This window comes from Anguilla anguilla, chromosome 2 (genome assembly GCF_013347855.1).
Source record: "Anguilla anguilla isolate fAngAng1 chromosome 2, fAngAng1.pri, whole genome shotgun sequence".
Taxonomy (NCBI): Eukaryota; Metazoa; Chordata; class Actinopteri; order Anguilliformes; family Anguillidae; genus Anguilla; species Anguilla anguilla.
Genome location: NC_049202.1, coordinates 15,365,802 through 15,391,991, shown reverse-complemented (window position 1 = coordinate 15,391,991; position 26,190 = coordinate 15,365,802). Strand labels below are relative to the sequence as shown.

Here is a 26,190-nt window from a genome sequence, read left to right as displayed (position 1 = left end):
GTGTCTGTAATCAACTTCAAAGGGCTTTCAGTCAGGGTGAGAGGAGGACAAACGCATGGAGGGAAAGAGGAAAGATCTCTCCACACTGCACGGTAGGGCATTACTTTGTAAAAGTACTAGCACTCTCTGGGTCTTGCACGCAGATGCCTGGGACGTGTCTGGAATCGCACTACATACAATATCCTCCAGCTAATTTAGTATGTGAGTAAAGAGTACGTTGGCTTCTCGAACATACTACATCGTCATAGAAACGCTCCACTTCCTTTCAGCACTTTGTACGTTGATGATGGCGTGAGACAGACGTGAAATATTTTGCACGACACTGGCCTGTGCCGTTATTGGTTGATGTCTGGTTTCTTGGGTCGTGAACTATCGCAATGCATTGTAGGATACTCAAGCCAACGTAGTGTGCAGTGTTCACATGCTACAATATTTCAACAAATATTTAACGAATGTAGTATGACATCCTGGTATTTTTCACATAATATTTCATTCACGCTATTGTTTTGGACATGCTAAAAATGATATATAGTATGTAGTACACAGTATGTGGTACATAGTATGTGATCTCGGCCGCAGCCCTGGTCACTTAAACACCAGGAACCAATCAGCTTACAGCAGTGTCCCACAATGGCGTGGGATCATCACAGAGGTCACAAACTTCCCGTTTCAATGATTTTTCAGTACATCAAGCAGAAAAAATCATTGCTGGTAAAAATTTACTTTCAGATTAACTGTAATTTGGCAATGCAAAAACCCCTTTTCTCATGGGTTACACCAGCTAAATCCCGTGATTGTTTAGACCTTTAGGCTTAAAGCTATTAAATGGAAGGGCCAGGGTGAAATATAACAGACATGGTCTAAAACAGTAACAAGCTCTGGTCAAAGTACACCAGCAGCTGGAGAAACAGTTACGCGGTTTGAGTGTTTTATGACATAACGGCCTCAACAGAGTTTGCGACCCTCACCGAATTCTCCAGAGGGAGCTACTGTAAGTCAACACGGAGGCAGAGATCTTTTTTTTTATTTTATTTTTTTTTTTTTTTTACGCACAGCTACGAAGGCACGGGTATTATACTCCATGCTGTCGCGGCAACGTGCGCAGAACAAGTCCGGCGTACTCGATGCCGCGGAGTTGCGTGACTACGGGCGAGAGAGGGCGCGAAACGCACGGCGCGCAGTCAACGCCGCGGCTTTCCCTGTCGGCTCGGGTCGGAAAGAAAAAAACAAAAAACAAAAAAAAAATAAACGGCGGGCCGATGAATAAAATCCGGGCCGCCGGTCCCCGGACGCGAAGACTGATGGCGGAGCTGTAATGAGGAGAGGATCCTCCGGCTGGAGCTGGGCAGAAGTATCGACTCTCCTGGACAAACGAGCCGCCTTCGGTTGCGTGCGTGATCAGACGGGCGCTCGCCGGCGGGAGGCTGCAGTGCTCGTGGCGCTACTCGCCGATGCTATCAGCGGGGTGATATTACCGCAACGCAATCTGTCTCCCCGGGCACCGTGTCCACAGACTTGGCTGCCTATGGTCCTCTGTGCTCTGCAGAGTGTGTGTGTGTGTGTGTTTCAGCGTGTGTGTGTGTGTGAGTGTGAGTGTGAGTGTGTGTGTGTGTGTGTATGGGGGGGGGGGGGGGGCTTTGTAGGCCCAGCTCCCCCACACTTTCTCCTAATGAGGATTCGCCCTGCACAGACTGTTTCTAGGATTCACCCGCTATGTCAAAGTTCAGAGTTCACCCACTCATAACCGCAGAGTAGACTGTTGTCTCACAAGCATTCACCCTTTCATTACGAAAGAGTACAGACTGTTCCGTCAGAAGGATTCATCCTCTCATTGCTGAAGAGAAAAGACGGTTCACTAAAGGATTCATCCTAGCATTACAATATAGTACAGACTGGTCCCTCAAAAAAGATCCACCATCTCATAACTGCAGACTGCACACCGTCTACAACTATTTCTCCCACTGCTCACTGCACAGAACCCCCCCTTTCATCGTTACACAGCAACAGACTGTGTGCTCATGAATACTGACCCCCTCATCTCAACAGTTCACTCCCAGACCAGCAGAAACTCATCAGACGCAGAAACAGCTGACCTCACCCTTCAGTCCATATGCATCATCTCCACTTTACGAGGTCGACCCACATAGTCACAGATCTTAATCAAAGACCTATTACCGTACGGTATTTTTAGTCTAGCTTTCAAATGACATCTATGGTGTGAGCAAGACGTACATACGTACCTTTCTCGGTCGGGAAACCACAGACAGACAGACACACACACACACACCTGCACACCCACACACCCACACACCGTATCCTCCCCTACACTCACAAAAGCATGCAAACGCATGTCCAGCTTTATCCTGGTATGATATGTTAAGCCTTCGGACAACTTTCAGCATAAAAGAAACTATTCTCCCATAAAATATTCCATCCACTGATGTTACTGATGGCACATACAACATTATTAAATACCAACAGCCACTAAGTGGCTGAACATGAGAACCAGGCCATCAACAGATGTCCCCCATATGTCCACTGCAGTTCATTGTTATAGATCAGTCTGGCAGTGCCCATAGGTGAAGTCGACCCTCTAGTCCCCGCAGCACACAGTCACCCAGGTGCCATTGTCCGTCGGGCATCGCCCTCCCACAAAGCGGGTCACGGGGCGCCCCTGCAGGGGTACGAAACCCGTCACGAAAACCCATTCCCACTGTAAAGAATTCTCGGAACGTTCCGGGTCGCCTCGTCGTCCTCCGTTCCGCGGGCCTCGCGTAAACGACCCGTCGCGGTGGGCAGCGAGGGACCGGGAGGCGCGCCGCGTTTCGGAGAGCAGAAGCGAGAGGTGCGCGAGTGAGGGGAAGAGCGTGACGCGCGTGTCGCGTGCGCGGAAAAGGCGCTTTCGAACCGATGTCCTAACGAAGCCTCACGAGGGCCTTCTCATGACTCCGCGCGCCACGAGTCATTTCGGGAACGGAAGAACGAAAGAGAGCTTACCGCCCGCTTCAAAGACCTCAGACGCAGGCACATCCTGCACACACATAATGAAACCAGAAATAAATACTCACAAACGATCGGACTAATAAATGATCAGATGATAAGCTGTGTCTCAACAGCTATGTTGCAACAATACAGAGACAAAATTTGTTTCCTGTGGTAAACATATGTGGTTTGTAGACAGCATTGTACACACGGTAAGAGGCATAAAAATGTCAACGCTACTTTAATAGTTTGCAACTTTAATAGAGGTCTAAGCAGGTAATTTCTACCACTCACCACTGCACTCAGGTCTAGCACTCACTCCTGCAAAGAGGGAAGTCATTTCAGAGCTTCAACCGGCAGAAAACATGTTTTCTTGGTCAAGAAAAGCTGCCTTGCGAAGGCTGTTCAACATTTGTTTGGCATTGTAGCATTATAAAAACACTGCGGTAAAGCTGCAGTGGAACTGGGCCTGAGCAAACACCAAGACAAGAAGCCTGAACAATATAGAACCTGCACCTACACTGACAGAATACACTACCACATGTCCTACACACAAGGTATGAACCTGTGCACTTGTACTTGTGCAACACATCACTGGCTCTATACTAGACCTGTACAACTTTACACCCCTGCCTCACTCAGGTAATGGGAGAACCATGTATACACAGGGCTGTAATTCCTATACAGATTATTCGATATGGATGTAAATACTCTCAAATTAAAGCAGACAGTCTGCACTATTCGTATTCTCTGTTTTATTTCAAATCCGATGTGCTGCAGTATTATACATAACTCTCTTCAGGCCCTCTCACTATCGTTTTCCAATACAGACACAGCATGATGCTCACTTTAAAAACATCTTAAGTCTCGTCCAGTCTTGCACTCACATTGCCTTGCCTCCGCACTAATGTCCCTCCGGACCCGGACCCACATTAGAAATCCAATCCAATCATTTTCACATTAATCCAAATATGTTTTCTTGCATTTTAATTGGTTCATCACGTCTTTCCTAATAATCCTTGTCCAAATAGTATTTTTGACGATAAAATCTCTTTTAAAAGTTTTTTGACTGTCGTTTTGAGAATACGCAGGAAAAACACGAGACACACTTCTTACAGAATTTAGGCTACACTTTATCGCCGGTCACTGCAGTCTCTTCCTACAAACACTTCCTGCTCGCTCCGACAGTAGATAAACACAGTCTGCCCTATCTTTTCATCTGATGATAGAATGCCGAATATTAGACAACTCATAATATTTATCACGGCGCACGAAAGGGGTTCAGGTCAAAGGGGAGTACTCTGTTGCCTACGCTCAGGAAAAACGGCTGAGCATTTCCGTTAGAATCTGAATTGAGGCAGCTGTATAACATATCAGCTAAGAGTGTGACATCCACACGAACTGGCTGAATGACATCACCCTCCATATTTGGGGTGAGAGATCGGAGAGGTGACAGAAGTAACAGATAACAAGATGGTGATATGGGTGTTATATGCCCAGACATGCAGACACAAATAACAAGAACGCTGTCAAGTCTGGCTCCAATTCAGTGCCAAGATGTGTCCAACCAGAAGACTCCTTGACCCAGCAGCAAAACAAGATCTCCCCGAGGCAAAAAAAAATCCTGTCAGCATACAGTGTCCGCGTGCCGACCTGCTGTCTTGTTTTTTGAGTTCTTTGGAAGGTCCAACTCTGACTGTCTGAACCATCAGTTTGTATGTTTGACACATTATTAAGCAACAATAAACAACAGGCCTGCAAAATCAGCTTCAGCAAACTTGGGAGGGGGAGGAGTGTAAGGTGTAACCTTAGTACAGTTGAAGAATAATTTGTTTATATAATCATACTTCACGTATTCTGAAGTATACTGCTTTTTGCATATGGGTACTAATAACCAAAAACAAATCTCAATTTTAAAACACAATCTACGGAAAAGTGGAGGCTCAGTTACTGGAAAGAATACAGTGGTTTTCCCTTCCCTTGCATCTCACCAAGAAAATAATAAGATTGAATTATGAAGAATTATTACTGTGCTCAGATGTGTTGCGAAGATATGGTGTTGAAATGGCCTGAGGACCAGTTATGTGCTAGAACATACAAGAGAGAATCTTGAGGCCAACAGAAAAGAAAAAAAATCTCTGAGCTTTAGTTCCAAACAAACACGCGGGGAGTAAAAAGAGTTTTCTCCTTTGTATTTTTAATAAATTTTAGCGCTAGCAGATTTTGTGATGTTAAGAAAATATAGAGAATATGTTACGCTTGCCTGTGAGAAATACATATATGATATTCATGGCATGGTGTTTTGCTGCTAGACTGAATCTTGTCATATGGCAACGAGTGCCCATTAGTCCTGTCAGAAAGGTCAGTGTTCCTCCAGCTCACCAGACTCCAAACTAACAAGCAGAGAAAGAGAAAAAGAAATCTCATTAAAACAAGACAACATGACAGATGGACTTTAACCCCTTTCCTCATTTGATGGAGCCTTGTTTTCCTGTCACTCTCCCTCATTACTAATCCTTCTGAAAAACATATGAACGGTAGACTTATAGGTGCAGTATGCAAGTCTGCTGGATGAACAGTTTTGTTCATATTTGGTTAAATTTCCTTCACATCCCAACAATATCAATAAATTACAAGGGCAAAAAAAATCTGGTCTCTCTGACTGCCCCAGGCAATGAAATCAGCCACTCCAAATTTCACCACGCCTTAACAACCAATCAGGACAGCTGTCTGCCCTGCCTCCTGTTGCGCGTTCACAGCTCTGCCAGAGAAAACAGGGTGGGCGGGGTTATGCTACGCAGCAAAGAGCAGAGCAGAGCAGAGGTAACGTTACCTGTCCTACACCTCCAAACAACGCAGAACTCCAGTGCTACCTGGTCATATTATATATATATATATATATATATATATATATATATATATAAACTAACTACCTGTTCCTACTGAACTACTGAGAAAGTAAGGTAGTTACCTAGTTTAAAATCCCTACAGACAAAGGAAAGGAAGAAAAGGAAGAAAAGCAGAGCTTGAGTCTGAAAGACATTTTTATGGTTTTTTATTTGTTATTATTCCAGTGATGAAAAAACAATGTTTTGGCCAAAGGCCTTTGACAACCAAATGTTCTTTTTTTACCATCTGCTCCAAATAACTCCATGAGTGCAGATTTTTCTTTTCCTTTTTGCGAAATGTATCCATCAGTCCACTCTGAATAGCTGTGCAACTTCCCTGAAGTTAAACACCAAATCACCAGATAAGTGTTAGAAACAATGTTTAAGATTCTCAGCCATTCTCAGCATTCGTTTCTTAATCAGGGAAACCTCCCACACACGATGACCTCACCACATTCTGTTGTGACACGGTGTGTCTGAACTGACAAAACATTGATTTTTCTGAAAATCCACATCTGCAGTCACTCTTTCTTCAACCTGGGTGAAAGAATATTTTGAATGCACGGAGGAATGTTTTTCATTTAAAATCACGTCTCATTTGGATTATCTCTGGGGGGAGTGCGGATGAAGGCAGTGAGAGGTGGAAAAATAATTAATGCCTGTCAAAAACAGGGAGACCTGGCCAAAAGTTCCGCTGTTTATTATGAAGTAAATCTCTCATTATTCAGGAAGCCTACGCTATAAATAGGCACAAAAACACATCTGTGATATTGCATGTTTGTTTAAAACAGCAACCTCCGAGAGTCAAAAACAGCACATTTAAAATTATGCTTAATGGCAGCTCAGTAACATTTCACCAAAAGCTAACCAGATAAGCTGGGATTTGATCACAGTAGATGGTTAAAAAAAATACAAAATACAATATACAAAAGGTGATTTTACTGTGCCACTACCATGATCTGCCTCTGCATATCAACTGCTAGCAGTAGACAGAGGAGAGAGACAGGCCAGTAGTATGATAATATTAGTATCAAGGCAGCACTAAAATATAGTGGCTAGGATGCTTGCAACCAGAAGGTTACAGGTTTATTTCCCGAGTGGACAGGGCACAGCATTACGCCAAGCACCAAATCTGACTGTCAAAATGGACTAATTGTAATGTGAGAAATTCAAGCTACAATATAAAAGTTACCCAGGACAACATATGTACAAAGAAAAATATACACACCATTGCATTCGACTAGCGTTTCATCTTCTGGGCTCCCTTTGCCTCGCGCCCAAGAACAGTCAATTGGAAAATTAACGTGAGGACGATTTACTGCGTTACCGTATGAATGAACACAATCGCGCGCGGACCCGCTCGCATCCATTCCGCCACGGTAGCTGCCCTCTCAAGCGTGCCCTGATTCACACGCGCTACAGCCGAAACGAGAGGCTTGACTGGACGTGTCCGCGGGCTTCCTTCTTAAATACGGCGCTTTCGCCGCGCTCAATCGCCAATTTGGTCTTAAATCAAATCGCCGATCCCGTGAACGTAAACCGGAATGCTAACGAACGCCTTTCCCACAACTATAAATAGAAAGGCAGATAATGACTGATTAGGAAATAATTGCCTCCGAATTTAACAGAGACATGTAGACTCAGCGCACTACTTATTGCATTACTGTGCTTCATTTCCCTGTGCTGCTGTTGTATTAATGTTTGTTCCGCAGCAGGCTGATGCCAATCTGTGTCCCTCTCCTAGCCAGCCACGTAGAACAGAATTGCATTAATCAATTCATTGCTTCTCCACTAAGAGCTTTAATACCGGCGACGATGGCTGGCAGCTCCACCCTGCCTACAGATAACTGTCTCATTAGGATCACGCGCTGTGTTTCCCAGAGCGACCGTGGAGAGAGGGTCGGGGGACAGAATTCTAAAGCTCGCCACCAAGTATCACGCTTTGATGAAAAGCATTACTTTTACATGTTTTATTTCTGAATTACCTTCATTTTGACTCCAGCTGTGATTCTATTCCCCCAACACCCCACCCATCCCCCCGGCTAATCACAGCTGGAGTCAAAACAGAGGTAAATCAGGGATAGAATACATGTAAAAGAGCTCCATAGTCAGTCATCTGCACTATGGCAATGATAAGAATAAACCCCAGTGATTCAAATTCACACCTTGAGTGTTGGATGAGCACCATCACAAGCATCTGGTCAAAGGTCATGACCTTTTCTTGCATTGTGTGAAAAGTCAGACCTGGTTTAATCAAACGTTAGTCCAAATGCCACAAACACGAAAGGGAGAGTTACGGTGGGATAATCCTTTTAAAAAAATCTTCCAACCATCCAAACCTTTCCAGATTTCATCACGCCCATCACACGTGAAAGCATATAGGGGCTCACAAAGGTGAAATTGAATTTCATTTCTACAAATGGATTTAAAATGAACTGTCTCACCCTTTGAAAAAATGGTGTGGCCTCCTCATAGCAGAATAGTTCAAATTTCTGGAATTTATTGCTAACACCAACAAGCACCTACACAGAGATATGATCCCCAGCCCACATCCTTATTATTATTATTATTATTATGATTATTATTATTATTATTATTTGAAAGCACATGGGATGTCCCACAGTAGTTGTTAATGTGCTCCCTGGAGGGAACACAGCTCCGAAGCTCTCCGGATTAACAGCGGTACACGCCTGAGGTCACCCGCGCGTGAAACCCGCTACGCAGGAGCCGCGCTCAGCTCAGGGGCCGGTGCTGCAGGCATCCGTTTCCAAAACGCACGGCAACGGAACGAGAGAGGAGACTCCCTCAACTGCTGCAGCCCTGTCGGAGGATCAGCCCACCCACTCATCAGACACAAAGCACTCTGGGAATGTTCTGAAGGATGGATAGACCTCCCAGAGACGTGCTTACTCAGATCAAGGCAGTTAAAATAATTAATGTTGCTTTTTTCATACACAGTTTGGTGAGTTGATTCAGTTGATTCAGTTCTGTTACGATTTTTTATACAATGGCTTAACTGGGCAAAGGGGATGGAAATTAGCCATGAAAAGAATCCTTACATGCAACGCATCTGTTTCTTGTTCATAACTCGTAACGTAATGTTCAGCTGTAATGTCGTCAGCAAATACACAATTCAATAAATATATTTTGTCGATTGCCCAATTTGACAAATTCACCAATGAATGAACACATGTACTTAATTGTGAGTCAAATTCAAGTACCAATGCTGACTGAATCCAGCCAGTGGAGACTGAGACTGTTTCAGGCAGCCGAGGTGACTGAAGCAGTGAGTCGCTGGTCGCCCCGTGCTACGCGCGCTTTCACAGAGCGCGTGCAGATACGGGAGAATGGCACTACAGGGCGCAGGTGGAAGCGTGCCGAGCCGTCGGCCGCCACGTCGCAGCACGCCCGGCACGCGGAAAACACTCACCGCGACGACCCGCCAGAGAGAATCAGGCTACTTCAGATACGGGGCTTTTCTCCGAAGATCTCAAAGCGCGCGCTTTTATCTGACGCTACGTCGCGGAGAGCGAATCGTCCGCGGACGTTATCGCAAGGTAGCTGTGAAACGCAGGTCGACAAAGACTTGAAGTGTCCCTTCTGCGTGATAGAAGCAGGAGGGGCCCATAAAAACAACCCGAGATTTTGCCGGAGCATTTCTCAGCCGTGACATTTTACGTGCTCTTTTTCATGTCTCGTTTTACTACTGAACCACACAGCATCAGCAACCTAGGGCTCTGGAAACATTACAAAGGAAAAATAGTGGGACAAGGCTGTTTTGCTGTAGATTAGAACTAATATTTTATGTCTGAATAATGCAAGTAATCCAATGCTAAAGAGAATCAGCGATATCTAGTCCAACTGTTTTGAACTACCAGAGTGTGAAAACATGCATAGTTCTTTGTTGTAGGTCTTTGTGTAGTTCCTTTTTTTGTAACATTTTACCCTCAACAAGCAACACAGACAACCACAGGATACACAAGAAAGAAAGACAACACACTGAATCTTGTAAGTAACGATTATTTGGTAGTCCTTATTCACAAACATGGCAGTATACTACACGCCCCAGTCTGTTTTAGTGTACATTGAACAGTCAGTGTTAAAATATCCAACAGACAGCATTACTCATGACATGACTGTACCTTAATCCATTAACAAGAGAAAATGGCTTCCACCCATTCAGTACTTATGAAAGAACATTTCACATAAATAAAGGTTCTTCTATAGAGACTCACTTTTTAATTGGCAAAACATTTTTTGCAACCCATTGATAAATGACAACTCAACACTATTAGTGCATGTTACAAACACGAACATCAACAGGCCCCCATTTGTCACACAATCTCCGAGACCGACCGTGGCAGTACCCAGCAGGAAGTGCTGTCAGACAACATCCTTCCTCCAGGATGTGATCGCCACGGAAACGCAAAAGATATACCTTGGGCAACACTTTGTTGTTGTTGGGGAAAGTCGGGGGGAAGGGGGCACCGTGGGGGGTTTTGAGGGGTTGCAGGACAGGGTAAGGTCAGGATAAGTACTGTGGAAACTCAGGCAAAAAACTGACTGGAGGGAAGCAATATGAATCCTTCCGTAACCTTGACAGCGCTACACCTCGAGTGCAACCCTTCCTCACACGATGGCGGCGTTGTGAGGAATGGAGCCCGTTTACTCTGGGGGATCTACGCGAAAGGCTTCTGACACACCTCAGTGTTTACACAGTTAACACCTACATTCTAAAAATACCGGCGCGGTCTGATAAGGTTAGGCTCCACTGGCCAAGGGAGTGTCCATTCACAGTGAACCGCAGCACTGAGCGTAAATAAAACAGGAATGGCAGGAATTGTCCACCGGTTTCAAATGGCACTCACGTGGGCACCCTGGACAGAGCTAAAGCCTTCCATTTCACACAAGTAAAAACAAAAACAAGACCAGGTCAAAACCTAGTATATGGCTGGATCGGCCGACCAATGGTGTAACTTCATAACTCAGCCGACCAATGGTGTAACTTCATAACTCGGCTGACCAATGGTGTAACTTCACCACTCACTCAGTCACTCAGTCACAGACATTCGCGTTTACAGGGCTCACACCGCTGTTGCAGTCCAGCCAAAAACAAGAACTTTGGTGCAAGCTCTTTTAAACCTGCAAAGACGGATCAGTCAAACACCTCAGCATATTCAGATGACATTTTCTCTTGTGCTATATGCAAGACACAATAGTGTGTCCGCAATATAATTCTCACATGAAAAGACAGCCATGGCTGCATACATTATACATATCACTGACATCCACATCAAAATATCTATCGTCGAAAGGACCTCTACCTTGTTAACATATATTAATTAGGTTAAGCAGGTGTTCGCATTGGCAACACCGCAAGGCCATGATTAGGCCTACTTATTCAGAACACCACAAAATAACTTCTTCGGGGAAATACTTTTACTTCTTTATTTTTTTATTCCCACAGAAAATACGGACGGGGCTTAATGACGTTAATTAGCGCCGAAAAGAACTTCTATGTCCTATTTTCGCTGGTGTTTTTCTCGTTCCCTTTCAGGTTCCTGCGTGTGCGCTCTATTGAAATGTGACTCATTCAGTTGGCGGGCGGTCGTGGCACGGCCAGCTCGCAGCGAGAGAGAGAGAGAGAGAGAGAGAGAGAGAGGTCCGCAAGGCCGTCGCGCTCGCTGCCATTGTGCTGCACTGCCCGCTACGCAGAAACAGGAAGTCCCCCCCCCCCACGTCCAGACCTCACATGCCAACAAAAGAAGGCCCCGAGACGAACCCGCTGGGCAGAACATCCGAAAAACGAAGAAGAAGAAGAAAAAAAAACACTCCGCTGATGACTTGCCCATACGCCGGGGTGGACGTCCGGACCGGCGCGGAAAGCGAGGGAGAGCCTCCGGGGCCTCCGCTGCGCGGCTCGTGTTGTCCGTTGTTCGCTAGCCGGGCGGTGTCACGACCCGAGGGACAGATTGTCTGTGAGGAGCCCTAGAGGTGACCTTCCCAGAGAAGAGACCAGAGCAGGGGCCGTGTTCGCAGGGAGTGTCGCTGTGTGGTGCAATCCTTCCGAAGAACCTGCAGTATGGTGCCCAACCAGAGGGTTGGGCCTTTTACTGACGCGTTAACACAGCGTAAAATAAAGTGCACGCCTCCCAAATGTATCTATTTTCTGGTTCCCAGGATTTTGTAGATTTGTTAAGAAAACCATGTTGAATAATGCGTTGATTCTGCTTTCACGGAACAAGAAACAAGGCACGGGAGCCAGAAAATATAGGAAACCTTTACAGGAAGAAAACACACTTCTGGTGCAACACACTTTCTCCCAACTTCTGCTGTCTCAGATTGAACTTTTACCAGTGCCTCAGACTTGAGGATTTAGCTGTCCCTACTTCTGCAGGAATTGGATCGCTACGCGTGTGCTCCACGGTAATCTCTGAAGCCCGAGCGTGGACGTGGGTTTCGGACGTTCGACTCGTCCGGAAAGGGAAGTTGCGGACCCTCTCGCGCTTCGGCTGGCGCGGTCTCGTAGCGGGCCGTTACTGAAGGGGCCACAGGAAGCGTGCGCCGGAGTCCCCGACTGCACGCTGTTAAATCTGGTTCCTCGACTGTTTTACAGGCTCTCTGCATTTTTTAAAAGGGCAAATGCACATTTTTACGCCGCTCCGCCTGTCCGCTCGGTTTTTACACCAAAGTGCATTTGCCTCGGAGCCCGGGCGCTTCTAATTAGCGAATTTTAACTACTGATGAATTATTAAATGAGTAACGCCTATATACTAATGTGTGTGTTTTAATTGGCAGGGCTGTGTTTGTAATGGTGTCTGTGAAACCGTTTTACACAGCCCTGGTCGGGACCGTCCGCGGAGTGATTAAAGGAGTCAGGTGTGTGAAGCGAGCGCGGCATCAGAAGAGCGCTGAGAGGCGCGGAGACCGTTAGGGCGAGCGAAGCGTCTGCAGGAGAGAGAGGGGCACTGAACAGGCAGGATTACGCGTCTAACGCCGGAGAGCCCTTGGGTTGGTTTTCTCGAAGGCGATCGCCCAGTCGGACCCCGGCACCCCCCCCCCCCCCCCCCGGAGTTCAAGTGGCACGGCTGTTGTCCCGAACGTGCCCGCGGCGCGCAGAGGGGGCCGGGTGTTTTCGGGTGACGTCCGCCGCCCTCCCACGGCTTCCCCCTTTGTGTGTTTGTGCAGCGTAAGCACACGCTGTGTGATAGGAGCCGTTTCCTGTGCAGCCAGGCCAGGGCTCTTCCTGAGTGGCACCGAGCCCGGAACACACTCCTCACACGGGGCCCGGACCTGATCCTACTGGGGACGCTCGCACTCAGTGACACACACACATGCACGCTTACACACACACACACACACACACACACACACACAGGCTCACACACACACGCACGCTTACACGCACACACATGCACGCTTACACACAGGCATACACACACATGCACACACATGCACGCTTACACACACACACATAGGCACACACACATGCACGCTTACACACACACACACAGGCACACACACACACACACACACACACGCACGCTTACACACACACACATGCACGCTTACACACAGGCATACACACACATGCACACACATGCACGCTTACACACAGACACACATGCGCACACACACACACATACATACATTTGTATTGTCTACCAAGGATAAGCTATTTTAATTAATGTTTTGTTGGCCCATTTTACAAATTGACTGGTCAACCCAAGTCCAATACAGGTAACTATTACTGCCGAGGAGTCACCTGAGACCATCATTGCATAATGGCTATCGGATTCGCGGCACTTTTAATTCTATGGCACGATGTGAGCGGAGAAGCTAATTAACAGTAAAGTTAATCTACCGATAATGACAGCAAAAGTAAGCTCCCTCCCTCTAGGCAGCCCCATCCTGCAATCCACCAACCAGACACAAAGGCAACGCAAGAGACTGGCTCACAGTCGCTGAACAGCTTTATTGGATCCATTACAAGTGAAGTGGAGCACCATAACCTGCGTCTTTCTCATGTCCTCGCTATAAAATGCAGAAAAAGTCCACATATTGCATTTGAGTCCCCACAACAGCCTATCACACCTGCAACGAGGTCACGAACCAGTCAAATGCTGTGAAGTTTGATTGACACTTCAATCACGCAACATACAACTACGAGCACCTCAGCGTACTTGGGTAACCAGCGTGACACCACTATGAGAAATAATTGAAAGCAACAACATTAACTGGCCATGAAACCACGAGCCTGAAATTATGTACGTAGCAGAATGTTCGTAATATTACCTGTTCTATGCAAAAAAAGAAACATGAAAAGTGCATTGAATTTCAAACACAATTATACATTATGGAGTCAATCCAGCGAGGAGAGATTTGTATCTGCAGTCTATTGAGGCAGACTCAGAGATGTGCCATATCAGTTTCATAAGAATCCGGAGCAGACCAAACAAAACACATGAAACCCTGGCTTTGTGTGCACGTGTGTGCGTGTGTGTGTATGCGTGTGTGTGTGTGTGTGTGTGTGTGTGTGTGTGTGTGCGTGTGTGTATGTGTGTGTGTGTGTGTGTGTGTATGCACGTGTGTGTGTGTGTGTGTGTGTGTGTGTGTGTGTATGCGTGCACGTGTGTGTGTGTGTGCAAGTGTGCAGTCAGAGACAGACAGGCAGGACTTCAGCTCAGCTGCAGACCCTCAGCTCCACGCTTTCACAACGCGTTCTTTACCTTGTTCCTCTTTGAGCGTGACGGTGCTGCGGCTGGACGGGTGTACTTACAGCTCCGGAGAAACGACGCTGCGACTCCCAGGTCCATAACAAGAGCCGGGCGAGCGAGCGAGCGAGCGGTTGTGCGCCGCCGGGTCCTGCGGGTGCTGTGTCCTCGGTCCGGTCGGCCCCCGGGCCCCGACGCACTCACATAGCTCGGTCCCGGGGCTCCTGCTCTTCGTGGGTCGGCCGGGGGGAAAGGGGGGGTTTGGTTGTGTAACCTGGGGGGGGGGGGGGGCGGTGCAGAGTAACTGGGTGGGCGGGGCGGTCAGAGAGAGGCGGTCTCAGCGGCCGAGGCTCAGGACGGCAGGCCACATCCCCTCCGCAGGTCTCGGGGTCTCAAAGGGACGCGGGCCACCTGGGACAGAAAAGAGCGCGCGATTGGCTTAATCAGTCGGGAGGAACAGCGCCGGCTGCATCAGGTCAGGGGCTGGGGTGGGGGGGGGGCGGGAGGTGGGGGGGTGGAGGGCGAAAGGCAAGATCGAAAGCACACGGCTCGTACGACATGGCATCAGGCTTCTGGGAAACAGCCAATTAAGGAAAAGCCTCTCTCATCAGCTATCCCAGTAAACACAGCCTCGACCAAGTTCATTTAAGTGTCCAAATGAGGTCACACAAATTATCAGACATGCATTGTTCACCTGAAAAAAAATGTAATACCTTATGAGTCTAAACACTGATGAGAAAGAGAATACCTTTAATTGCGTTCAACTTAATCATAATCATAATTTGTTATCAGAGTTAGAAACTGGAGTCACTGGTTGCTGTCTAAAATTGAGAACGATAAAACCTTACAATTTTCATTCATGTTTAAAGCTGCTGAGAAAGAACGCATTTATTAAAAAATATAATTTTCAGTACAGATTAGTATTGCATAAATCCTCTGTTTTTCATAATGACAGAATTGTTGCTTCCTCTGAGCTGGAATAAGATATCCTACTAAGTACTTATTGTTCACACTCAAATAACTTTAATTCATTGCCATTTTCTCCGATTCAAATAAAATTAAAATTGTGTGGGGAGAAAAACTAAAATAAAAAGCTGAGATTGCTTGTTTGTGATATAAAGCGTAGTAAAATATTAGTAGGACTGGAACAGAAAGCAGGGAAAGACGCGTGTAACGGTAAGACGGTTTGTGACTGTAAAGCGAAAGGGGGCGTGGAGCTGCTCAGAGAGAGAAGGGGACGCTGGACAATTTATCTACCTGGGAACGCTGTGCCACAAAAGAATCCAGACCTTGTACATTCCGAGCTGTTGCCATGGCGACGGTCTAGCGCGGCTGAAACGGACTGGCGGTGGCTTTTCGGCTCCCCCGGTAACGCCTGGGGAGACGCGAGGAGCCCCCGCTCGGCAAAAAAAAAAAAAAAAAAGAAGAAGAGAAAAAAACCAAAAAAACAAACGCGTCACCGCCGAACGAAGACGAGCCGCCGCCATCTGCGCGGCGGTGGCGTGGAGAACGAGGTGTCACGCCGCGGGGTTCGATGACACGCGCACAATGGCGGAAAATAAAAGAGATTTAAGGGCTTTTCGGCAGGACGTGGCGCGGGGCGCGGACCGGGAGCGCTCCCTGGTGTTTTTGGGGCTCCCGCGGATCTCCTCCGAGCAGGAGGCTGCATGGCCGCCTTGGGTTTACCCCAGCAAACATTAATCTCACCACACCGCCATAGCACATACATCAAATATATGAGGCGGGCTAATAAAATCACCGCATGGGAAATCCTTGGCTCGCCTGTATCTTTAGCTTTTCAGATTGTATTTCTGTTTTATTTCACCTAATAATGTCGTAGTTCGGCATTCATGAAAAAAAATAAAAATAAATAAAAACCCGGACCTTTCACAATATTGTATTATCACATGACCAAATAATTGTTTCATTACTGCAGAGAAAGGTCTATGTTTTCCCTGAACAGACCCGCCTTGACCAAACATGCTTATCGTGAATGATTTTATCATTTGCATAATTCAACAAAAACAGGAAGTGACACCAGAGCGCGGTGTTTCAATGGAGAAGCGTGTAACTGAAACTCAGGGTGATTCCAGGTAAGGCCAGCCCACTGCAGGGATGGGACTGCTTCTCCAGAAGGTGGCATGTGGTGCGGCGTCGCTCTGCGGTCATGTAGCCTCCTGCCCCAGAGACTTGTGCTCGCTCCAGATGGCCTCGTTCTACCAGGCTCACTTCCCCTGCCTCGGCTAGCATGCCAGTGATGCGGGAGGAGCAAAGCACGGGAAGCTAACGGTAAACAGCAGCTGCCAGCGCAAACAATCTCGGTTTATCACACGGCACAGCTCCAGCGGTCCGCGGCTATCCAGGCAGAGCACGATATCCAGCAGAGACTACAGTCAACAAACAGTACAGTATCCCACACAGTCTGTGGAACATAACAGTATTCAGCATGTAGCCTAGGTCTAGTCAGTAAGCAATATGGTGTCCAGGTCAGACTTGTAGTCAAGCAAAAGTATGGTGCCCAACAATCTAATATTACTTAACAATTTGGCACCAGCACAAAATGTAGGAAATAAACAGGGTCCCGTATAGTCAGTTAGTCAAGAGACCATAAGACTGACTGTACAATGCAATCACATTTAAGAGTATAGCCCAGTAGTCTCTAGTCAGAAAACCGTATGGTACCCAGCACAATCTGTAGTCGATAAACAGCATCACACCCAGGACAGTCTGTTGTCAATACTCTTTACCACACCCAGTACAGTGTGATATTGAGAACAGTCTATCGCCATGGAAAACAGTAAGGTCTATCAACGCGCAGACCAGTGTCAACAGTGCGCAGTCACCATACAGCAGCACAGCTGCATCAAAAGCTCCAATTCAGCTGAGACAGCAAACAAAGCGCGCGGCGCAGCTCACATTAGCCTGCAGCCAGCTGTGCGCGGACACGGCCTGGTTCCAGAGCTGTGTCTGGTCAGTAAACAATGCCCGGGACTGTGAGCGCTGCCCCCCTTTTCCCTCTGCAGCAAACCTCAGCTCTTCACTCCAGAGATCTTCCACTCGGAGGGACAGCTCTGTCACGGATGTAGTCTGTGGACACAATTTTGATAAACGGACGCTAACTGACACCTGCGTAATTGGTTACCATTCCTTTGTTCAGGCAGTGGGGATCTTAAAAGAACAAACTGGTTTCTTTTTTTTCCCGTTGGAAATACTGTACATGTGATCTCTTGGCAGAGGTGGCCATTCTATGTTCTGAAAGTATAGGCCTAAGTCCACAGTATTTTGATCCAATCCCCTGGAATTTACTAATTAGCACAATTCTTCAGCCAGGAGGTAGAACTAATTAGCGGGTAGAAAAAGCACATGGCAAGACTTTCACTTCCTTACCCCTGGACGTTCCACCACGATCCACCATCACGTTTCAGAGTAATGAGACGACAACTGTATCTCTAACCCGGAATAAACCGTGTCCCACGTCCTTCGCAGAACTTCAGCCACACTTCCGGTCCACTTGCAGCGGTGTGAGAGCGCTCGAGCGAAGTGAGATTCACACAAACGGGCACGAATCCGGCTTTTACACCTTCGCCACTCGGCATCCTGTGGTGACAGGCCTCGAGTCAATGTGCGACACAGTGAGAGCAAAACCTCAGCCAGCCAAACCGCTTCGAAAGCGCGAGCGCTGGCTGACTGGCCCCCCTCCGAACGCTCGAGTCGGAAGAGCTTTTTGTCGGCGCATCTGCGCTCTGAATGAACGAGTCCTCGGAGAGAAGCCGGGGGAACCCGGGAGCTGATCAGTATGCGACGCGGAGGCGGAGGCAGCGGAGCAACCTCTCGACGGTCGAAGGGAAAGTGCCTGGTGCTGACTGGGAGCTTTTCGCAGCGAAATCTGGTTATGTCTCTGGACGTATGTAAAACAAGCTCAGATCCAATTACCGGGGTCGCCCCCTGCCCCCCCGTCCGCATGCGGGTGGCTCCGGCTCTCCGGGGCTGCCGCGGGATCCGCCGGGTCGAACGAATACCGTAAATCTGACCGCCGGGGGCGAGAGAGAGGGGCCTTCACAGACACATCTCAGCCTAACCTGCTTAACCTGCCCAGACCAGATGCAACCCGTCAGCTTGCACAGCTTGTGTCTACAGTCATAACGTCCACGCAAACATAATTATTTTCTGCAATGATAGCGGGAGAAAAAAAAAAATGGAAACCACAACAGACACCGAACGAAGGCGCCGCGTCGTTGGTTTTCCCCAGGCAGACGTGCAGTAAACCTGGAATCGATCGACATTCATCCCTAACCGTGACTCACAATTAAATGCAGGTTTTTCGTTTTTTTTTCTTTTCATCACGCATTTTTGGCGAGCTCAGCAATCGGCGAAATTAATGAAAAAAATGTGCTTGCGCCGAAAAAAAAGCAACACTTCCAATTTATTTGTCGGTCTGAGCAGAGGATGAATGCTGATTGAATCCAGGCTGTAACGGCGTGGCGGTCGTTCCCATTTAGTTTTTCCATTTCCTCAATGGCTGGCATAAACGCTATTGCAGAATCTCTCTCTGTCAAACTACATATCACAACGCTTTCCACCCACGCGCACACCCACGGTTGCCTGAATAAAAAGAGCATGTACACGACATTTCCAGTTGGCAGAAGGTTGAACAGAAGATCTGGTGTAGCCTAAGTAGTGTAGCTTGGAAGAGTCAGTGTGTCCAAAGGAGAAAGTGACACTTGTCCCCCTTGTGTCTGGAGGGCAAGCTAACCATAGCGCTTGTCACACGTACATGTGAGGACCGCCATTCTGAACACGTGGCAGACCCACCAACGTCACATACGAAAATAGGGCTCATGCGGCCCCTGCAGGGCACGGGTTCCTTTGCCAGGGGACACAGTAAACTAGCGCATGTGCTATAAAGGCCAGCAAAGAAGGGAAGATGCTCCCGGGAGAGCTCCAGAAATATCAGAGTTAATCAAGTGATGCCACTCGCTCGCCAAAAGCAGCGGGTAAGGACCTAGATTCTCCGGGCGGAGGGAAAAAAAAGCTCACGCGACTTCAGCGCTTTTGCCTGCGCGATGAGGTCGGCCGTTTCCTCCGCTCAGCAAGTGGACACGCGGCTAAAAATGTAACGACGACCTAGATTTGAAAAAGCCACGTTTGATTCGCCTGTCGACGACTCGCGTCGGATCCAATTAGCAAATCGTAACGTTCGTGTAAAGGCACAGGGGAACCGTACAAGACAACACTGGGCGAATGTGGCCTGTGTTTAATACTTTCCCTGTCGACATATTTCAAGCTAACGCCATCACTGCAGAGATCTGTGATGGGTGTTGTCTTTACACACACGTGTTCGATCATGCAGTCGTTGGGAGTGATAAAATAAAAACAGTATGGTCTAATCAGTTTCATGCTCGTATCCTCTGAACTAACCAACGCCTGTTTTCCTAGAGCTCACTGGTAAGCTTCTGTTTCCTCTGAAAGTCACATTAAAATAATGCCCCCCATCGACAGCCAGTCATCTCATTAATGTCCCCATACACCAGTCCAGTCCAGTCTAGTATATGAAAGACGTATGTGTTCCTTTCAGCATATGGAGCAGTGGAACAAATACAAATTTCCAAAATAAATCAGTAAATAAAAATAATGAATTTACTAGTGAACAGCTCATGCTGAACATAATGTCTCATTGCCCCCGTAAATCCTTGTGATCTTTCATTTCAAGGTTCAATATTTCTTTTGATCAGCTTTTATTAATTTTTCCAGTGCAGTCAGGAAGACAAATTGGCACAGAGTCAGTCCTCAAATCACAAAAAAAGTCAAATAAAATAAAATTAAAAAATAATAAATTAAATGCCCCATAAATAGGTTCCATAAATAGGTAGTCTGATGAAAAAGAAACCAAAATTAGCCATCTCTCCTTATTGTACAGCTGATGAAGGATCTAGCAGTTGAGACCTGGTAGAGAAGACCTTTGGTGATGAGGTAAGCCTGCCCACTCATTCCCACCGAGAAGCGGAGCCATTTTGGCGAGAGATTCCTGAGGAGGATTTCAGGCTTAGGGACCTGATGAGAATAACTCAGACACACGGATTACCATTTAATTTTGGACTGTGCTTGGGGCTCAACTTTAAATCAGACTTGATGCCACCATCAACAGCCAATTTTTCTCACATATCAGTTAAAACACAATCAGAATACCACTGAGTGTCTACTCCATGGCTGTCTAGTCCAGTAGGTTTTTAACAAAAACAGACAAAACTGCTCCTTGATGGAATGTTCAGTAGTTTACCATACCATTGTAACATATACAGTGCAGTCCATATGTACTAGGAAAGTGAAACAACAAATTCTGTTGTTTTGACTCTGAACTCCAGCGCATTGGATTTGAAATGAAGCAATGAACATGAGGATAAAATGCAGACTGTCAGCTTTAATTTGAGGGCATTTACATCCATACCACAACTAAAGGTCTAGAGTTGATTCTAGGTTTGGCATTTGCATTTGGCGTCTTTTGCTGTTATCTCTCAATATGAGGACAAAAAAGGGTCAATGCCAGTAAAGCAGGCCAACATGAGGCTGAAGAATCGGAATGAATCAAAGACACAGCCAAAACATTGGGTGTGTCAAAATCAACTGTTTGGTACATTGTTAAGTAGCAGTCATGCAACTGTGAACTCAGCAAAAGCAAACGTCCTGGTAGGCCATGGAAGATTGTAGGATTGTAGCATAGATTTAGCAAAGACTACTGTAAAGAGAAGACTACACCAGCATTTTGAAAAAAATTCACCCTTTAATGGCTAATTTCTCTATGGTCTTGTGGGTCATTATGTCACATTGCATTTTGAAATTCAGTAGGCACACTTATCGAGAATGACTTATAATACAGATTTCATATTTATTTAAGATACAATCCATTTATAAAGCTGGAATTAAGTACCTTGGCTACAAGTAAAACGGCCTGGGAATTGAACCCACAACCTTTTGTGTTACGAGACCAGGTCCAACCAAAAACTCAATGCTTTACTTCATCACAGGGCTGGAACAGATGAGCAAACGCAAATGAGTCCACTTGCCTGTCGTTCTCTGCACTGAAATCTTGCCCTACTCCGATGAAACTTCTAAAGTTGGCGCACTTCCTCTACACTGTCAACCAAACTTAAATGCTGTCCAGGACACGGAGGCGAAGATTCATCCATCAGCATTAAAGAAATGAATCCGCTCTGAACAAAAGTAAGGAATTCTCTGAACAGGGCAGCTAGGAAACGGCCGGCTCTGTCTGCTGCAATCACACAAGAGCATGGTTCTGTATCTGCAGGCCAACAGTCATACGGACCCTGAGAACAAGAAAGCTATGGTTAACCTCATTAGTCACCGTTTAAGGGACTATCGGCTGCAATGTGCCTACTGTAACATCACACTTACCGAGTATGCGCTATATACCCGTACTTAATCATCACATTTTCCTTTCTTATCATGTTTTGTATTGGCATTAAAATAAGTACAGCGTGGTGTATAGTACATTGACCATGCTAAAGGTAAAGGAAATACAAGCTTGATGTACAAAACAAGTGTGAATGTGTCAGTGCTTCACGATGGCTGAACAATGTTTCCAACTGCAAGGTAAACTGTGCAACAGTTACTCCCAGGCAAAAGGAAAATTCTATCTCTTCCACTGAAATCATGCACCATGGCTCCATGTTTGTTTCCTGTTAGGTCACTGAGTCATCCTCAGAAAAAAAACACATTTCCATTTGTTCTCATCCTATCAGTCCACTGCTAGGCAAATAATGCAAGTAAGACGGCTAGCCATGTAAACAGGGGAATGACAATTCTGGCCAATTTCCTTTCTTCTTGCCACCGCAAATAGCTGCACAATTCACACAACGGTGTTTCCAGGCTGCAGTTCAATAGGAAGCGAAGGAGCCAGCAGAACGTTGGCTGGTATTGATGTGTTTTGCACCTGGGGTCACCAGATATTGTAATGAGCTTCTGATCCACATCCAAACAGTTAGTGGAGGAGAAGACCCGGTGTGTTGCTCTGAGTGTGGGCTGGTGTTGTGGGTGAAGCAGGGGGCTGCGTGGTATCTCTGTCTCAGAGCTGAGCTGTATTAGTATGAATCAGTGTCTACGGAGACTCTATGTCTGAAGTACACAGACTCAGCGGGGGGGGGGCGCATTTATTTCACTGGACACGGACACACACGCATGCGCACAAACACACACACACACATACACACACACACAAATACAGACATGTAACACATACACAGGCACGCACACACACGCAAACACACACACCCAAATACGCACTCATATGCGGACACACACACACAAATGTGCATACACACACATGCACATACAAACGCATGCATGCACACGCACACACACACACACACACGCACGCACACACATATGCACACACACACACACACATACACACACACACACACACACATGCACACACGTGTGAATAGCCACATGCACACTCCCAAGTATATGCAAGCAAACACGTCTGCTCACATTGTAGAATCTCTAGTCCAGAATGAATAACGTGGTTTATATTTCACTGGAAAAATTATCAATATGAACACCCAGCTGTCTGCTGAATTTAAGTACCCTGGTTAAGGGCGCAATGGCAGTGCCTCAGTAAGGACATGGCCTGAAACGCTTTGGCCAGATTCAGTCCCTACACATACTGTAGGTCCGCCCTGCTGCTCGTGCGTGCACAGGGACTCCCACTGCCCCATATCCCAGCATTCTGTGCAGACTGCAGTCCCCTCTGTGTCAAGACTGCGGAAACTGCACAGCTGCAGTCTCTTTAGTGGAGCTTGGAGCTTTCCTGCAGAGCAAACCCACAATTAAACCTTCTTATGCCTGTCCATTCAGAAGACAAAATCCAAATAGAATTCTATCTGTACAGAATTGTGATATCAAACTTCAGAACTTGCAAGTCCATATAATAACACTATTTTGTATGGCATCGATATTACTTCAATGCGTCTTCAAAAAGTAATATATTGTGGTTATTCTGTTGCAAATCAAAATAAATCCGTAAAGTAACAAACACAAGTTACTAGATTAATGTGTCTTAAAAAGTTATATCTTGTGTTTATTTTATCGCATATCCAAATCCAAAGATAGCAAAAAGCTTTATGGTACTAACTGATTTTTCACAGAACTGTCTGATGGAACTCAATGATTCTAAGCTCTCGATCTGCCTGAGGGGAGCAGGTACAGAACAAAGCTCTGAAAGCAGGATCCTGTTTGGTCTGTCCAGAGGGCACCGGGGACAAGCCCCGCCTTCTGTGGCTGTCCCCCGTGGAGGGACGCTTGGGGCCAGCGAGCCGCGAATAGAAGGTGAAGCCAAGGGGGGCCTGGCAGCGCCGCGTCAGCGATTTACGACCTGACACTGCGTCTGCACTGCCGGACCGGGGGGGGGGGGGTGTCTCTTCATACTGCGGCAGGTAACACGCGGCACTGCCCCCGCCCACACACACACGCCCACACGCACACACTCACAGGCACACATACACACACACACACACACACACGCCCACTCGCACACACTCACAGGCACACATATACACACACACACACACACACAGCCCCCTCCCCTCCACACACACACATGTACACACACCTCCGCCCCCCACCCCCACACACACACACACACGCCACTGCCCCACTGTCCGGCTCCCGCAGGCCAGCTTAACTAACAAAACTACCGCCGTAACAGGCCCATTAAATATTTACAGCACTGTTAATGAGGAAAAATAAACAAATAAGTCAATAAAAAAGCAAAAAAAAAAAAAAAACATTCCCCTCGCGATGCCGCGGTGGCGTTGTCGGCGGGGCGGGGTTAGAGGACGGCGGCGGAGGAGCGGCGCTGTGGCGTTTTGATGGATTGCGCGCGCGGGGAAACGCGCAGAGTGATGGATCGAACGGCGGCTCTTAAACAGCGGCCCCGGAAGTGAAATAAATGACAGCGGCGCGGAGAGAGAGAGATGCATAAATACATCATCATTTGCGTTCCTGTAACAGAACAGAAATGGGACATCCTGACGCACGTCAACACAGGGCCGCACTGGAGAAGCCACTTCTGCTGGGAGCAGAAAGGTGTTGTACGCCAGAGGCAAGCAGCTCCTGGTCCTAAAGTAGCACAGCCCCACTGATTTTCCTTTTAAAGTACTAGAACACAGAGCAGTAAAAGTGACTATGCATCACAAGCACTAATCAATAATTGGGCACTAATGAATAATTGTTCGTATTATGTAATAAAGAGGGTTTGACTTCAAGGAAACTGGGTGAACCCCTGGAACAGGATACCCATTGCCAGTAAAGGCTGGAGGGAACATAATTTGCCTGTTTGGGACCGCTTCCTGGAACAGCAGCTACTGTATCACACCCTGCGCTGACCGAAGGTCACCCATCGGCAGATGGCCCCTCGCCAGAACAAACAGGCTGAGCGATAAAATCGCCCGGGCGTCCAACCTGGCCCTCGTGGTTTTATTAAAGCAAAATCTGCAATTCATAGAGTGCAGAAGCATTCATAATACCGCAGCTTCGGGGCTTAAATTACCTTTATCGTAATCATTACCGGTATTCTTTCACTGTGCAGCAGACGTTCTTATCTTAGAAGGAAACTTCTAGAACTTCTGAACAGTTCAAAAGAGAGTTTGCATTAGAGGAAGCACGGAGCACAAACTGTAAATTAAGCACGACGCTGCATAAAAGCGCGCTAATACAAAACAGGAAATACTTGTTTAAAAACAAACCACCAACTTCAGAAAATCCAATATTGAATCAGTCAGTCAGTCCTGCCAAATATCTGTCGTTGTAACTCTTAGGCAAAACAGTACATTGAAAGTGTGTTTCCTCATACAGTGGGTACAACCTGTGTCCAACAAACAAAGAGAGAGAGATCCATGCTGGCTGACACTGAGTCAAAACAACAATTTCCTCCACAAAGCAAAAGCCAGGGGTGTGCCCAAGCGGGACAAGCTAAACGGGCGAATGTGAGCTGCGTGCAAATCAGCCACGCGCGCTAATCGATAAAGTTGTGCTGAGCGGTTACAAGAGACTCCCTGAGGTAAATAATGGCCGCCATCGCGTTCGGTAAGAGGAAGTGCTCCCGAGACGGACAAAACGGCCGCCCAGGAGCCGCCCTGCGTCGCCCCGCCGCCCCGCCCCGCACAGCGGGCCTCGACCCGCCCGCTATCGATTTTCGTTTGCGCGCCGAGGCCTCGTCGGCCGGTCGCAGGCACAGCTCTTCAAACGGCTCGCAGCGACGTAACGGAAACAATCCCAGAACCCATCAGCACAGCAAAACGTCGCACCCCATAATAGGACTATAAAAAAGGACCCCGTGGCGGCTTCCCTTTTACTCAGGATCAAGGGTAGAACTACTGACACAGCAGTCAACGCTGCCCCACACTCAAACCCAAACACAAATCTCTCACAGTGAGCACTCCTTAAGGCTCACACCACTAAAAGTTATTAGGCCGGGCTGGGTGTGCCCTGTGCTCTGAATTAAAGCGTTAGGCCAGGACCCAAAGAACAAAGTCTTATCTATACATCTTCTAACCCTGACACAGAAACAGCAAGGCAGGCAGCTACCG

General features: G+C 47.1%; 1 protein-coding gene across 2 annotated transcripts in view; it reads right to left on the bottom strand.

Moving 5' to 3' along the window:
* Positions 1-26,190, bottom strand: part of ptprea (protein tyrosine phosphatase receptor type Ea) — a 75,623-nt gene that overhangs the window by 20,244 nt on the left and 29,189 nt on the right. For both annotated transcript variants that reach the window (XM_035404091.1, XM_035404092.1), the window contains exon 2: positions 14,650-14,995. In XM_035404091.1, coding sequence (XP_035259982.1) covers positions 14,650-14,686 — 37 coding nt within the window. In that variant the 5' untranslated portion in view covers positions 14,687-14,995. The remainder of the gene's footprint in view (positions 1-14,649; positions 14,996-26,190) is intronic.